General features: G+C 33.7%; 1 protein-coding gene across 1 annotated transcript in view; it reads right to left on the bottom strand.

The window, feature by feature from the left end:
• Nucleotides 1–15,323, bottom strand: part of LOC135226737 (uncharacterized) — an 80,727-nt gene extending 65,404 nt beyond the window's left edge. The window contains exons 1-6 of the mRNA XM_064266446.1: nucleotides 15,273–15,323; nucleotides 14,632–14,772; nucleotides 14,154–14,328; nucleotides 2,415–2,590; nucleotides 2,064–2,285; nucleotides 1,472–1,613 (exon numbers count right to left, since the gene is read on the bottom strand). Of these exons, the coding sequence (XP_064122516.1) occupies nucleotides 1,472–1,613; nucleotides 2,064–2,285; nucleotides 2,415–2,590; nucleotides 14,154–14,328; nucleotides 14,632–14,772; nucleotides 15,273–15,323 (907 nt within the window). The remainder of the gene's footprint in view (nucleotides 1–1,471; nucleotides 1,614–2,063; nucleotides 2,286–2,414; nucleotides 2,591–14,153; nucleotides 14,329–14,631; nucleotides 14,773–15,272) is intronic.
• Between the last annotated feature and the right edge of the window lie 2,092 nt (nucleotides 15,324–17,415).

Here is a 17,415-nt window from a genome sequence, read left to right as displayed (position 1 = left end):
CCCCTATTTCCATACCGACACTTCTTTTATAGAGTGAGCGAGTCAGTTTTTACTGACATTTTCTTGATTTTATTTTTCTCTGGTAATTTTAGGATAATTTTACCTAGAAATAATGAACTTAAGGATATTTCATAGGGCGACACGAGCCAATCACCCAGAAATAGATTTTTCCTACGTCAAAATCCCTTTTTTAGACCATTTCGGTTGAGTCTCAAATTTGACCAAACATTGAATTTTGGCACTTATCGTTATTTATATGAAAATATTTTCAAAACTGATAAAAGCTACAACCATGGGTTGTTTATAGTTGTATTCTACATGAAATTGTGCACATTTCCATATATAAAACTTTATGTAACGGCTTATTTAAAATGGTGCAAACATTACGACAATCGGACAAAAAAATTTATGATTTTTTCGGAAGAGTTACCGCGCAGACGGAAGGAAAAAGTTTTTCCCATAAATTCACCATAAATCGAAATATTGTGCTAGAAACTTCCAATTTGTGCAAAATGAAGGCAAATGATTGAATATTACTAGAATATAAGAGTTTTAGCTTACAATTGCATTTTTTTACCATTTCGGTAGTAAAAGTTGACCAAAGGTTGAAATTTTGGCACTATCGTTATTTATATGAAAATATTTCAAAACTGATAAAAGCTACAACCATGAGTTGTTTTTGGTTGTATTCTACATGAAATTGCGCACATTTTACATATATAATACTCCATGTAACGTCTAATATAAAATGGTGCAAAAAATTATGTCAAAGTGACGAAATAATTTCTGAGATGTGTCGCTGATGCTTTTTAGTGCGATAAGAAAGAAATCTGCGTTTGCACGCCTGGGTAACGATTGTATACAAAACAATGCCTTGATCTGTGAGCTCCCAGCATCACCCAAGGCGTGTGATTCAAAAAAGTTTTTACTTAGTAGGCCTAATAACTATTTTTCGCGAATAAAAAAAAAATAAAAAAAAATTATATCGACGTATATACGTCAATGGCACCCCAACAGACAATTTATATCGATGTTTAATACGTCCAATCGGCGTTAAAGGGTTAAAAAACTTTCAAATATTGATTATTTTGCCTTTTCGGAGACATATTTCTTCCATCGGATTGGTGCCGTAACCCTGGAAAAAATTTCTGGATATAATTGAAAAGCGTAGTAACCTCAGAATGTCACAAGCCAAAACAGCCGTAAACTGGGGACTGCCTGTATGCAGTAAATAATTAGTGAAAGTTCCCCATGGAAAAGTGAATAATGTGTTCAACAAAAATCCACGACAAAGAGGGCCGTGGAAATATGAAACACATAAAACCGGGGGTGGGGCCACTGTCTAGAGTATCTGTGACCTTTTATCTCAACAAACTCACCATATAACTCATTTTTTTCAGTGTCCTATAACCAAATCCTGAAAACTGCTACGAAGAAATAAGGATAAATAGTGAACATTTGCAGATCTCACCTGGTTTTAATTTTGAAGTTTCTGGTATAGGAACTGTTGACATGATGGCTAATTTACCAATGTCTAGGGCCAAACTCTCAGATAGGGAACTTAATCTCAAACATTCTTCTTCAACCAAACTGGTAACTTCATTTTTAACTCCCTGAAAGATGAAACAAAAGGTATTATGATGACCCTGAATATCCTACATAATATGGACAAAATTCATCTTCAAAAGATATTTTCAGTCAAAACAGTTATCTTTACTAACTACACTAGCTTGGTAGTTTAACCCTTTTAGCTGTCTAAAATAAGTCCTGTATGCAATGGTTAATACCACTTGTTATAGACATTATGGAATAAAATAGTTCTTAATACTTTAGTAAAATATCCATACACACAATTCTGAATGTTGAACTATGAGAAAATGCTAACTAAACATGAAAGATCAACAATAAAACTAGCAACAAAGGTCAGCAAGCCAAACTGGAGTCTACAAAAGTCTTAAAATGGTTAAAAGTCTTACAATTACAAGATATACCCACTACTACTTCTCAAAAAGAACAATGCATAATACATCACTATCACTAGTATCTATAACCTTACTGCTCACCTGGAAAATCCTCGATGTGCAATTAGTGATCTTCACCTCTGCTTCTCTAAACTTTTCTTGCAGCTCAATACAACTATCACAAGAGGTATCAGGTTCTATATAACCAGAGGAAGATAAGTTCTTTAGTGTTAACTGACTAGTACACAACAATACTACAAGTTGCTTGCTATATTCTTCTTCTGATGATGTTGACCTGGGTTCAGATATGTGGTTTCTAATGATCTGTGCAAAGTAAAATAATAATAATAATAATAAAAAAAAATATGTAAGAAATTGGGAGGCTAAAACTGTGTCCATAAATTCCCAAATTTGAAAGTATCTTCAAACTTTAAAGGAACTCATAAATCTTACCTGAACACTGCTGTATAAATCAGCAATGGAATTCAGTGTTGCCTGAAGTGGGTGGGATGAAATGACAGGAGATGACAAAGTTGCTAAGGCATTGTGTATCGCTGTTGCTACAGCCACAGACCCTCCCATGGATTCAATGGTACTACTGCTCTTTTCAAGATTATAAAGGATACTGCCTAAGGAATAAACAAGTTGTCTCAATTCAATATAAATATTATTTCCTTAATAACAATTTTCTAAAATGCAGACCAATGTTTCAAGATGATCTGACCTCAACAAAAACTAAAAAAAAAAAACTAAATGTTATTGATATACAAGGCTAACTAACAGTTGGTTGACTTCTAGATTTAAGGATGGCTTCTTGGCCATTCTAGAAGTGCCATTAGCTCATAATGGACATGTGACAATCTCCATGCAGAGAGATCAAGAAGACGAGGAAAATCTACTATCAAGAAAGAAAGTTAGGAGAGCCATTCAACTTCTTGCAAACCTGAGAAAGAGGAGACTATCCAACTGGAGACCTTGCCCCTATCTGCTGAGTTGGTCTTCAATAAAAAAGACTTTTACTGGGACAAAACGAGGTAATGAAATTACTTTGCTGGACTCGGTCCAGAGGATAATGTAGTTTGTCAGTATGAACAATTTTCTTGATTTGTGTCTTCTTTTCATCTTATGTAAGAACTGAGACTTGCATAAGACTATTCTAAGCTGGCTAGAGCTGTAGGATGTTTACACCTCCACTTCCTGACATCAAATGTTCTCAGAAAGACCCATAAATATGCCTCCATGACATAGGAGAACAGTGTACAGGTCCTTGAGGTCTACAGACAAACCCATCACAGTTCTCAAAACTGGTAGAAAATGGTTTATCCATCTTTCTGTTGGAAAAAATACAAGAGATAGCTGATCTTCATACCCAGATAAACAACTGACTGGGTCAGAAAAGCATAGTAAACCTAGAGCAAAAACCCCACTTCTAAGCCTAGACAAAAAACACAATCCTCATCATAAAAAACAAATTGATGAGGAACAAACCAGTTGTCCAAATATAAGAGAACTACATAACTCTGATACAACGCAAATGAAGCCATACTGCTCAGAATTCAACTCACAGGAAATTACTTTACTTCGACAGAGGGAGTACAGGGAAGTGGAAGTACATGCAACACATGTCAACAGAACTTAACCTTTATCCTTCCAAAAGGCTGCCAGGATAAAACTGAATAACTCGCCAAAAACGGAGCATTATGAAAAAAATTGTTGGGACAAGAAGAAACGCCCATGGCTCCATGACCTCATTACATAAAAACTGTCTAATCTACCTTCCAAACTCTGAACTTTTCTGAGTGAGGAGTGTGGAGAGAAGGATATCGAAGTTGATAAGGGTAAATAAAACAAAAGAACAAAGTATCCTTCCTTGAGAACCATCACTACCAAATGTTCTAATTGACACTTTGCCAGACAATTCTGAAAATCTGCACACGGCCTTCTGAGGATCTACACAGACTGGGAGATAAAAACTTCCCTTACGCTTAAATATATAAAATTTTTCCACCTAGCATGTGAACCAGAACTCTACTGAAGGAGATTTCTAGAGTAAATTGGGGAATTCTACACAGAACTTTCAAGCAAAAAGGTTGTAGAGGTAAGACCCAAGAAGGAAGCCTTCAAAGGTAGTAAAAAGAATTTCTAATCTCCTGATTCGAGAGATCTGATGTGAAGGCCTTAAACATTTAGGGGCTAAGTAAGCAAAGATGGGCCACTGTCAAAAATATCTACTAGTTAAGCAGAGCTACCTTATATGATTTCCAAAACTGTTTTTGTTACTTACGACTGAGTTGTAAAAGGAATAAAACATTCTTCCCATAGACTTGGAAGTAGGTGTACAAGGAGATGTTACAACTCTTGTCACATCATAAAGAAACTCTGCTTCTTCAGGTCTAATATTTATTATTAAGTTATTTATTTACTTTACTTTACTCTTCCCGCCACCGGCCAGTAGCATAAGGCTGATACAGTTCCTCTCCATCTGTCTCTATCCCGAGGTATTTCCTTTGCTTCCTCTAGGTTAACTTATTTATCTTCTATATATATATATATATAATATATAATATATATATATATATATATTTCTAACATACAGGCAGTCCCGGGTTACGAAGGGTTTGGCTTACAACGTTCCGAGGTTAAGGCGCTTTTCAATTATATCATCAGAAATTATTTTTCCAGGGTTACGACATATGTTCCAGGTTACGACACCTCCAACGCTCATCTGACACAAGAAATATGACACCAAAAAATGCAAAATAACCATAATTAAATTTTTTTTTGATGAAAAATGCAATAACAATGCAGTTTACATAGTTTTGAATGCTTCCAAATCATTAAAACTAAGGTTTTCTTAGAATTTTTGATATGTTCTGGCTTATGACGATTTTCGGGTTACAACGCGTTCTCAAGAATGGACCCCCACCCCAGTAACCCGGGTAACACGTGGAACTTACCTGTATGTATGTATAGATATATATATATACATCGTATATGTATATATATATATATATATATATATATATTATATATATATATATATATATATATATATATATATATATATATATATATATATATATATATATATATACTATATATATATAAAAATACATATACTTGTACACAAACACACACATATGTATACAGTGGGCCCATCGTATTCGCGGACTCACTAATTCGCGGATTTCTCTCTGGACCATATCTACCCATTGTTTACGGGGGATTCGCCTATTCGCTGTTTTTCCGATGATAAAAATCACTAATCAGTGTATTTTGAGGTTATTTTCATGACTAAATACATTTTTATGATACAAAAATTATTTACTAATTTTCAAATATTAATATTGATTAATACTCTATTAGTAAGTTTAATAAGATCAAATGATATCACATAATAAAAATAATAATTCTCTCTCTCTCTTTCTATTTTACAGAGATGTATGTTTTTTTTTGTATGATAAATAAATGATTTTCTATTTTCAAATATTAATATAAACCTTTAAACGCCGAGCTGGTGTTTCCGAAAGTGTCTCTCATATGCCGGCGGCGTTCGTGAGTGCGCGCCGAAGAGGAAAACAAGTTTTTTTTTAAATCACAGCACGCTTAATTTTAAAGATTAAGAGTTCATTTTTGGCTCCTTTTTTGTCATTGCCTGAAGTTTAGTATGCAACCATCAGAGATGAAAAAAAATATCATTATCATATATAAATATTGGAATATATGACAGAGCGGAAAAAAATCGCGCTGTGAGCAAAAAGGTTAAAGCTAATGAGTTAATTTTTTGTTGTTGTATTGTACACTAAATTGCGATGATTTTGATATATAACAAATTGTAAAACGATCAATGCAACACAGAGAAAATATTATCACAAAATGATGCATGAATTCGTAATGTGCGGACATAAAAAAAAAAGTAATTTTAAAAAATTCACCAAAAATAGAAGTATTGTGCTAGAGGCTTCCCATTTGTTGCAATATGAGGGTAATTGATTGAATATTACAAGACTGTAAGTGTTGTAGCTTACAATTGCAGTTTTCGACCATTTCGGTCGAGTCAAAGTAGACCGATGGTCGAATTTTTAAATTTATATATTTATATGAAAATATTTCAAAACTGACACAAGCTACAACCATGGGTTGTTTTTAGTTGTATTCTACATGAAATTACACACATTTTCATATATAAAACTTTATGTAACGGCTAATATAAAACGGTGCAAACATTACAACAATCGGACAAAAAAATTTCTGATTTTTTCGGAAGAGTTACATCGCGGACGTAGGAACAAGTTTTTTTCATAAATTCACCATAAATTAAAATATTGTGCTAGAGACTTCCAATTTGTTGCAAAATAAAGGTAAATGATTGAATGTTACTAGAATGTAATAGTATTAGCTTACAATTGCGTTTTTGACCATTTTGATCGAGTCAAAGTTGCCCGAAGGTTGATATTTTGGCACTTAACGTTATTTATATGAAAATATTTCAAAACTGATACAAGCTACAACCATGGGTTGTTTTTTGTTGTATTCTATATGAAATGGAACACATTTTCATATATAAAACTTTATGTAACGGCTAATATAAAATGGTGCAAACATTATGACAATCGGATGAAAAAATTTCTTATTTTTTCGGAAAAGTTACCTCGCGGATGTAAGGAAAAAGTTTTTTTCAAAAATTCACCATAAATCGAATATTGTGCTAGAGACTTTCAATTTGTTGCAAAATAAAGATAAATGATTGAATATTACTAGAATTAAGAGTTTTAGGTTATAATTGCGTTTTTCGACCATTTCGGTAGAGTCAAAGTTGACCAAGGGTTGAAATTTTGGCACCTATCATTATTTATATGAAAATATTTCAAAACTGATAAAAGCTACAAACATGGGTTGCTTTTCGTTGTATTCTACATGAAATTGCGCACATTTAACTATATAAAACTTCATGTAATGGCTAATATAAAATGGTGCAAAAATTACGACAATCGGACAAAAAAATTTCAGATTTTTTCAGAAAAGTTACCGTGCGGAAGTAGGAAAAAGTTTTTATTCAGAAATTCACCATAAATCAAAATATTGTGCTAGAGACTTTCAATTTGTTACAAAATGAAGGTAAATGATTGAATATTACTAGAATGTAAGAGTTTTAGCTTACAATTGCGTTTTTCGACCATATCAGACGAGTCAAAGTTGACCAAAGGTTGAAATTTTGGCACTTATCGTTATATGAAAATATTGTAAAACTGGTAAAAGCTACAACCATGGGGTGCTTTTTGTTGTATTCTACATGAAATTGTGCACATTTCCATATATAAAACTTTATGTAACGGCTAATATAAAACGATGCAAACATTATGACAATCGGACAAAAAAATTTCTTATTTTTTCGGAAGTTACCGCGCAGATGTAAAGAAAAAGTTTTTTCAATAATTCACCATATATCGAAATATTGTGCTAGAGACTTCCAATTTGTTGCAAAATAAAGGTAAATAATTGAATATTACTAGAATGTATGAGTTTCAGCTTACAATTGCGTTTTTCGACCATTTCGGTTGAGTCAACTTTGACTCGACCGAAGGTTGATATTTTGGCACTTATCGATATTTATATGAAAATATTTCAAAATTGATACAAGCTACAACCATGGGTTGTTTTTCGTTGTATTCTACATGAAATTGCGCAATTTCCATATATAAAACTTTATGTAACAGCTAATATAAAACAGTGCAAAAATTACAACAATCGGACAAAAAAATTTCTTATTTTTTCGGAAAAGTTACCGTGCAGACATAAAAAAAGGTTTTTTCATAAATTCACCATAAATCGAAATATTGCGCTAGAGACTTCCAATTTGTTGTAAAATGAAGGTAAATAATTCAATATTACTAGAATATAAGAGTTTTAGCTTACAATTGCATTTTTTTTACCATTTCATTCGAGTCAAAGTTGACAGAAGTTTGAAATTTTGGCACTTATCGTTATTTATATGAAAATATTTCAAAACTGATAAAAGCTACAACCATGGGTTGTTTTTCGTTGTATTCTACATGAAATTGCGCACATTTCCATATATAAAACGTTATGTAACAGCTAATACAAAACGATGCAAACACTATGACAATCGGACGAAAAAATTTATGATTTTTTTGGCAGGTACCACGCGGACATAGGAAAAAGTTTTTATTCAAAAATTCACCATAAATCAAAATATTGTGCTAGAGACTTCCAATTTGTTGCAAAATTAAGGTAAATGACTGAATATTACTAGAATGTAAGAGTTTTAGCTTACAATTGCGTTTTTTGACCATCTCGGTCGAGTCAAAGTTGACCGAAGGTTGAAATTTTGGCACTTAACGTTATTTATATGAAAATATTGTAAAACTGATAAAAGCTACAACCATGCGTTGTTTTATGTTATATTCTACATAAAATTGTGCACATTTCTATATATAAAACTTTATGTAACGGCTAATTAAAACGGTGCAAACATTACGAGAATCGGACAAAAAATTTCTGATTTTTTCAGCAGTTACCGAGCGGACGTAGGAAACAGTTTTTATTCAAAATTCACCATAAATCGAAATATTGTGCTAGAGGCTTTCAATTTGTTACAAAATGAAGGTAAATAATTGAATATTACTAGAATGTAAGAGTTTTAGCTTACAATTGCGTTTTTCGACCATTTCGGTCGAGTCAAAGTTGAAAAAAGTTGGAAATTTTGGCACTTATTGTTATCTATATGAAAATATTTCAAAACTGATGAAAGCTACAACCATGGGTTGTTTTTGTTGTATTCCACATGAAATTGCACACATTTTCATATGTAAAACTTTAAGTAACGGATAATATAAAACAGTGCAAACATTACGACAAACGGACAAAAAAAATTTCTGATTTTTTCGGCAGTTACTGCGAGGACGTAAGGAAAAAGTTTTTCAAAAATTCACCATAAATTGAAATATTGTGCTAGAGACTTCCCATTTGTTGCAAAATAAAGGTAAATGATTGAATATTACTAGAATGTAAAAGTTTGAGCTTACAATTGCGTTTTTCGACCAACTCGGTCGAGTCAAAGTTGACCGAAGGTTGAAATTTTGGCACTTATCGTTATATGAAAATATTGTAAAACTGATAAAGGCTACAACCATGGGTTGTTTTTGTTGCATTCTACATGAAATTGTGCACATTTCCATATATAAAACTTATGTAACGGCAAATATAAAACGGTGCAAACATTATGACAATCGGACGAAAAAATTTCTGATTTTTTCGGAAGAGTTACCGAGCGGACGTAAGGAAAAAGTCTTTTCAATAATTCACCATAAATCGAAATATTGTGCTAGAGACTTCCAATTTCTTGCAAAATAAAGGTAAATGAATGAATATTACTAGAATGTAAGAGTTTTAGCTTACAATTGCGTTTTTCGACCATTTCAGTCGAGTCAAAGTTGACCGAAGGTTGATATTTTGGCACTTCGTTATTTATATGAAAATACTTCAAAACTGATAAAAGCTATAAACATGGGTTGTTTTTCGTTGTATTCTACATGAATTGCGCACATTCCATAGACTAATATAAAACGGTGCACACATTACGACAATCGGACGAAAAAATTTCTGATTTTTTTGGCACTTACCGCGCGAATATAGGAAAAAGTTTTTATTCAAAAATTCACCATAAATCAAAATATTGTGCTAGAGACTTCCAATTTGCTGCAAAATTAAAGGAAATGATTGAATATTACTATAATGTAAGATTTTTAGCTTACAATTGCATTTTTCGACCATTTCGTTCGAGTCAAAGTTGATCGAAGGTTGAAATTTTGGCACTTATTTTGGCACTTCACGTTATTTATATAAAAAAATTGTAAAACTGATAAAAGCTACAACCATGGGTTGTTTTTTGTTTTCTACATAAAATTGCACACATTTCTATATATAAAACTTTACGTAATGGCTAATATAAAACGGTGCAAAACATTATGAGAATCGGACAAAAAAATTTCTGATTTTTTCTGAAAAGTTACCGCGCGGACGTAAGGAAAAAGTTTTTTCAATAATTCACCATAAATCGAAATATTGTGCTTGAGACTTCCAATTTGTTGCAAAATAAAGGTAAATGATTGAATAAGCCTAAAATGTAAGTGTTTTAGCTTACAATTGCGTTTTTCAACCATTTCGGTCGAGTCAAAGTTGACCGAAGGTTGATATTGTGGCACTTATCGTTATTTATATGAAAATATTTCAAAATTGATATAAGCTACAACCATGGGTTGTTTTTCGTTGTATTTTACATGAAATTGTGCACATTTCCATATATAAAACTTTATGTAACATCTAATATAAAACAGTGCAAAAATTACGACAATCGGACGAATATTTTTTTCGGAAGAGTTACTGCGCGGACGTAAGGAAAAAGTTTTTTCATAAATTCACCATAAATCGAAATACTGCGCTAGAGACTTCCAACTCGTTGTAAAATGAATGTAAATGATTGAATATTACTAGAATATAAGAGTTTTAGCTTACAATTGCGTTTTTCGACCATTTCGGTTGAGTCAAAGTTAACCGAAGGTTGAAATTTTGGCACTTATTGTTATTTAAATGAAAGTATTTCAAAACTGATAAAAGCTACAACCATGGGTTGTTTTTCGTTGTATTCTACATGAAATTGCGCACATTTCCATATATATAACTTTATGTAACGGCTAATATAAAACGGTGCAAACATTACGACAATCGGACGAAAAAATTTCTTTGGCACTTACAGCGCGGACATAGGAAAAAGTTTTTAATTCAAAAATTCACCATAAATCGAATATTGTGCTAGAGACTTCCAATTTGTTGCAAAATTAAGTTAAATGATTGAATAACCATAGAATGTAAGAGTTTTAGCTTACAATTGCGTTTTTCGACCATATCAGTCGAGTCAAAGTTGACCGAAGGTTGAAATTTTGGCACTTAACATTATTTATATGAAAATATTGTAAAACTGATAAAAGCTAGAACCATGGGTTGTTTTTAGTTGTATTCTACATGAAATTGTGCACATTTCTATATGTAAAACTTTATGTAACGGCTAATATAAAACGGTGCAAACATTACGACAATTGGACGAAAAAATTTCTGATTTTTTTCGGCAGTTTCCGCGCGGACGTAAGGAAAAAGTTTTTCAAAAATTCACCATATATCAAAATATTGTGCTAGAGACTTTCCATTTGTTGCAAAATAAAGGTAAATGATTGGATATTACTAGAATGTAAGAGTTTTAGCTTACAATTGCGTTTTTCGACCATTTCAGTCGAGTCAAAGTTGACCGAAGGTTGATATTTTGGCACTTATCGTTATTTATATGAAAGTATTTCAAAACTGATAAAAGCTACAACCATGGGTTGTTTTTCGTTGTATTCTACATGAAATTGTGCACATTTCCATATATAAAACTTTATGTAACGGCTAATATAAAATGGTGCAAACATTATGACAATCGGACGAAAAAATGTCTGATTTTTTCGGCAGTTACCGCACGGACGTAGGAAAAAGTTTTTTTTCAAAAATTTACAATAAATCAAAATATTGTCCTAGAGACTTCCAATTTGTTGCAAAATAAAAGTAAATGATTGAATATTACTAGAATATAAGAGTTTTAGCTTATAATTGCATTTTTTGACCATTTCGGTAGTCAAAGTTGACCGAAGGTTGATGTTTTGGCACTTATCGTTATTCATGAAAATATTTCAAAACTGATAAAAGCTACAACCATGGGTTGTTTTTAGTTGTATTCTACATGAAATTGCGCACATATCCATATATAAAACTTTATGTAACGGCTAATTTAAAATGGTGCAAACATTACGACAATGGGACGAAAAAATTTATGATTTTTTCGGAAGAGTTACCGCGCGGACGTAAGGAAAAAGTTTTTTTCATAAATTCTCCATAAATCAAAACATTGTGCTAGAGACTTCCAATTTGTTGCAAAATGAAGGTAAATGATTGAATATTAACTAGAATATAAGAGTTTCAGCTTACAATTGCGTTTTTCGACCATTTCAGTAGAGTCAAAGTTGACCGAAGGTTGAAATTTTGGCACTTATCGTTATTTATATGAAAATATTTCAAAACTGATAAAAGCTACAACCATGAGTTGTTTTTTGTTGTATTTTACATGAAATTGCGCACATTTTCATATATAATACTCCATGTAACGGCTAGTATAAAATGGTGCAAAAATTATGTCAAAGTGACGAAATAATTTCAGAGATGTGTAGCTGATACTTTTTAGTGCGATAAGAAAGAAATTCGCGCTTGCGCGCCTGCGTAACGATTGTAAACAAAACAATGCCTTGATCCGTGAGCTCCCAGCATCCCCCAAGGCATGTGATTCAAAAGTTTTCGCCTAGTAGGCCTATAACTATTTTTCCGCGAATTCTTAAAAAAACTTTTTTATATCGACTTACCATACGTCCAATCGGCACCCAACAGACAATTTATACTGACGCTTAATACGTCCAATCGGCGTTAAAGGGTTAATATTAATATTAATGTGAACACATTAACATGCTATTTCACTTACAGAATCCATTTATACTGTAGTATTATTTTGATCAGTTATCATCGTAATATGTATAAAAAACTGATAGTTCCAAAATTTGTAATGTTTACATCCTGAGAATCAGCTGACTGAGCCAACTACCAAAAGAATTAGGAAAATAATTTTTTAGTTGCTAAAAGAAACAAATGCATTAATGGAATTATTATTTCTAATTTTGTACATAAAAGTTTATGATAGAGTAGTTCATATTTCATTGTGTGTGTGTGTGTGTGTGTGTGTGTGTGTGTGTGTGAGAGAGAGAGAGAGAGAGAGAGAGAGAGAGAGAGAGAGAGAGAGAGAGAGAGAGAGAGAGAATGTTGAACTAAGGTGTTTATGTACATTGGTAGGCTGCCTTGTGATTTTGCAGGATTTTAATCTAGGATTTTATTGATTGTTGCTGTTTACATTAATATTTGAAAACTGCTAAATAATTTTTTTATCATAAAAAAGCATTATCATGAGAATGAAATGAAAATATTGTAATAAATGAATACTTACTATGTTCTAAGAAGAAATTTACCAATTAGTAAATTTTTTGCGATATATTTGGAGATAAATTCTGCAGAAAAACCCAAGATTAACTGAAACCGTGATTGCTGACCCTTGCTCTAGCGGGGACCCACTGTACCGAATCCTCTTAAAAAGGAAGACTACGGGAAGATTCTGGATAGGGATTGCTAAGAGTATGTGGCTTCCAGAAAGGACTGGAGATACAGAATCAGTTATTGAGTGAGTGCGCTTATCCTTATTTAGCACATCTACCTCCCGCCAATGTGAACTTCACTTGATCTTGCTGTGCTTATCTTCCGGTGACTGATTGCCAACTTGTACTTGACACCTGCCAGGTTAACCACAACCACTTCCACTCCAAGACATACCCTGCTTCCATGTTACTTCCAACAATAGGAGAATTACAGGGGGTGGCTGGGGTATGGTTAACAGGGAGGGAGGGCATTGGCAGTTACTCTGCCACATGGGGGAACCCAAAAAAGTTTAATTAAACTGGGCCGGTAAAGCAGCAAGTGTTGAGGAGATTACCTCCTTAAACTTTTAAAATGTACCCATAAGACTAACTACATTGGCTTCTAATTTGCCAAACCTCATATCCTGAACAATGCAGGGAGCTTTGAGAGGATAAAATTTTGAAGGAGAAACATTACTAGGAAAACAAGGAGAGTGGGAAGAGCTGCTATCTAAAAGGATGTGAAAAGATGAGAAACTCTTACTTCTAACCTCACTTCCTGCCCTAGAGTTAGAAGGATCTTTCTTCTATCTTTTTCTATTCATATCTGCGTCTCGCATCTGCTTATACATACTTAGAAAAAATATTTATTTCATTTGACTAACCAATACACAGATCACAGTGACCGTTAACAACAATCCTTGTTACAACATTTAACACACTGGTTGTGATCACATGCTATCATCCTCCCACCTGATGAGGGAAATACAGCTATCATGATAGAGGTAAGATTCATTTTAAAAATATCAGATTAAAAAATGTTCTGAGGCATTGAATTTTACAAGAAAAGTTCTGAACCACTGAATTTTACAAGACAGAGTAATGTAACACTTATTGATGTAGTACTAACTTCGCCTTCTCTTGGAGCTACGGTGAGACCCAAGAGGAGTAGGTCCACTTAATGAGCAATTAAACGATGAGTTAACACAATCTTGTAACTTGTTAAGAAACCCCGGTACACAATTCAGATCCTCAGTGCGTTCCCAAACCAAGGTGGATTCAAGCATATCTTCACTCTCCTCACCCTGAAGTATGCATAAATGAGAGAGTACTATTATTTACAAGTAATTCAAAATACAGTTAATTAAAATACATTTTGAATATAGTATTACTAAACTGTGTACCTTAATGTAACCTGGGCTTTGGGAATTAAATCATTATGAAATTTTAACAGATATTAAAAGTAAACTCAATTTTTAGGAATAAATTATTCAATTTATAGGGACTTTCATGGTCTTACATATTTGAAACACAAGAGTGACTGAAAATTTTGAACTCGGGAAGAAATTCTAATACTAGAGAGTTGCACAGAACACCATAATAATTACCTGAACAATATCCCTCAGAATATTAACTTTTTGAATAAATGCACTGACAGTTAATTTTGCTGTGGTTTGGTGTCGCAAATCCTTCAATAACACAACCATCTCAACTCCACTTTCAGTAAACATTTCTTGTACCATAAATTCCTGAAATTGGAAAGGTAATTACATAAACATCTCCCTTATCATAATGCATACTACAGTATCCAAAGATAACTGGCAATTGAAAAATATGAAACTTTTATTTAAATTAAAATGAAAGACAAAATAAGTACCAGCAGACCCCTAATATTCAAGGGGTTAGGGGCCACAACCACCCACGAATAGCTAAAAGTCATGAATGAGAACCCACCTAAAAACGCTTCAACTTTCTCATAGTTCATACACCAAATATACCTCAAACTATCATCCTATAACACTTCATGTAATATAATTCTAAAGTCATCTCACAACATTACCCTTAAAAATATAGAACATGACTTAGAGCTACATGTGAACACTCCTACAACTGTTACTACTATACCTACTCTTACCAAGGTGAAAACTAATCAAGTTATCACTATACTATTCAGGCTCATACATTTTCTTCCATACAATGGTATACAAAATAATGAGAAGTTTCAGATTAACCCTTAATGGACGGATACCCTCATATGAGTACCAATGACATGTTTTGGGTAGTGGACGGATTCACTCATGGTGAGCATCAATATAGTGTGTCATCAATTTGAAGGAATCAGGCAGGAAAGAGGTTCCAAGCCCATAAATTCACTAACGGCAACTATTAGACTAGCCTTTTAGACTAGCCAAGCTCAAGGAAGCAAACAGCTCATGAGTTAGTTGTGATCTTGACTTTGAGGGAGCATGTACTGCCTCTCTCCCTCTCACATGACATCTTTTTATAAATTGCTCCTAAGTATACCCAGGGGATGTTGTTGGTTTTAGTTCTTATCTTTTATGATAGCATGTCAGTTATAATTGGAATTTTGCAAAGAAAAATACACAGAAATATTAAAAAAGACAAGCATAATCCAAATAAGTTACTGAATCTTTGATCTCGGTAAAATTACATAAATATTTTACATCTAATATGCAGGCAGTCCCCGGTTATTGGGTGCCGATAAGTAAAAACCGCTATAACCGAAACCTGGCTATTTATGGCATTTCTGGGCTCAGCTCGTGTCGGCCTATGAAAGAGTCCTTAATATCATTCTTTCTAGGTAAAATTAGCCTAAAATTACCAGAGAAAAACAAAATTAAGAAAATGTCAGTAAAAACTGACCTCGCTCACTCTTAAAAAGAAGTGTCGGTATGATATAGGGGGCGAGTGTGGAACCACTACCACGGAGCCAAAGTGCCAATAGAAATCTCCCACTACAAAAACCCTCCAAGAGGGGAGCCGACCCACAGAGTGAGCAGCTCGTACTACTACTACTCCATCCCATGCTGCCGACTGCTGCGCCTCTGGTGGCCATCCTGAAGTTAGCAGACAATCTTGGGCGAAGGGATGGGTAGGGTGGATTTCGCTGGCGACACGAGCCAATCGCCCAGAAATAGATTTTTCCTTACGTCAAAATCCCTTTTCTGGGCTCAGCTCGTGTCGCTGCGCGAAATCGTACCAGAGAAATAGCACAAGATTGTAAACAAAAGTAAATCAGAATAGGTCTCAAATAAAAAATAAAATTATATATAAGAAAATATAATTGCTAAAAGATCATACACAGGGGTATAAAATTATAAATATGCTTAAATTACCCTTAATTCTAATCATGTTTGTTAACATAAGGTAATATACATATATACAGGTAAAATGACTTACATGTATCAACTGATATCTGTGTAACAGCATGTATCAAAAGTATAATAGCAATTAATATAAATAACCAACGATAATAATTATATAAGGAATGTATATGACTTAATATACAAACCCGTACCATTATAAATATGATGATCCCCTAGCATAAAAAATAAGGGGAAACATCCATGAGATCAATGTATATAATCAGTTTGTGAGTGTCCCTAGCCAGACAATAAGGGGCACCATTACACTATCATAAAAGCAGCTAAGACACAAGGTGAATGCAAATGAACAAGGTAGGAATAGACGAACTTTTGGGTGAGGCAGGTAGAAAGGAGGACTGAATCTTCTACTACAAATTAGCTAGAGTCAGGGGAAACTATGTTACCCGCTGCTACTGCTGGGAATTTCAGAGCTTCCAAGGATTTAAGGTAGTGACGTTTTGAACACTGTCGGCGATTTCCATCCAGTATACTTTTTTCAACTCATCGAAGTTCATATGTTGGAAATAATTAATTGAGGTGGCTACTGCCCTGACATCATGTGCTTTCGGGAAAGAGTCAGGATTGGCTTGCTTAATAAAGTACAGGATTTGCTGCCTGATGCCTTTAATGGATAAAGTTCCACCTTTTTCCCTCTTAAAGAGGGGACCCGATGAAGATGAGGAGGTCCTGGACAGAAAGGCTCGTAAGGTTAAAACTGGGCAAAGGGATACATCTTGTGGAAGGGGCAGTACCTTCCAAGGTTCCCACCTCATCAAAGGATCTTCATTCTTTGCTAAAAAGCTACGTTTCCGGAGAAAGTAGGACTTCCCCTGTGGGAAGGAATTGAATATGATCCGGGTCCCTGGATAGAGCCGACAGTTCTGAAATTCTTGCTCCTGAAGCTAAGCTTAATAAAAATAGGTTTTTCTTAAGAGCATTATAAAACGAGCATGTGTCATTATCGGTTTCGGAAGCCAGTTTTAGAACATCGTTTAAGAACCATGA

This window comes from Macrobrachium nipponense, chromosome 15 (assembly GCF_015104395.2).
Source record: "Macrobrachium nipponense isolate FS-2020 chromosome 15, ASM1510439v2, whole genome shotgun sequence".
In the NCBI taxonomy this organism is placed as follows: Eukaryota; Metazoa; Arthropoda; class Malacostraca; order Decapoda; family Palaemonidae; genus Macrobrachium; species Macrobrachium nipponense.
The sequence above is the reverse complement of the archived record's forward strand: the minus strand, read 5'-3'. Positions and strand labels throughout refer to the sequence as shown.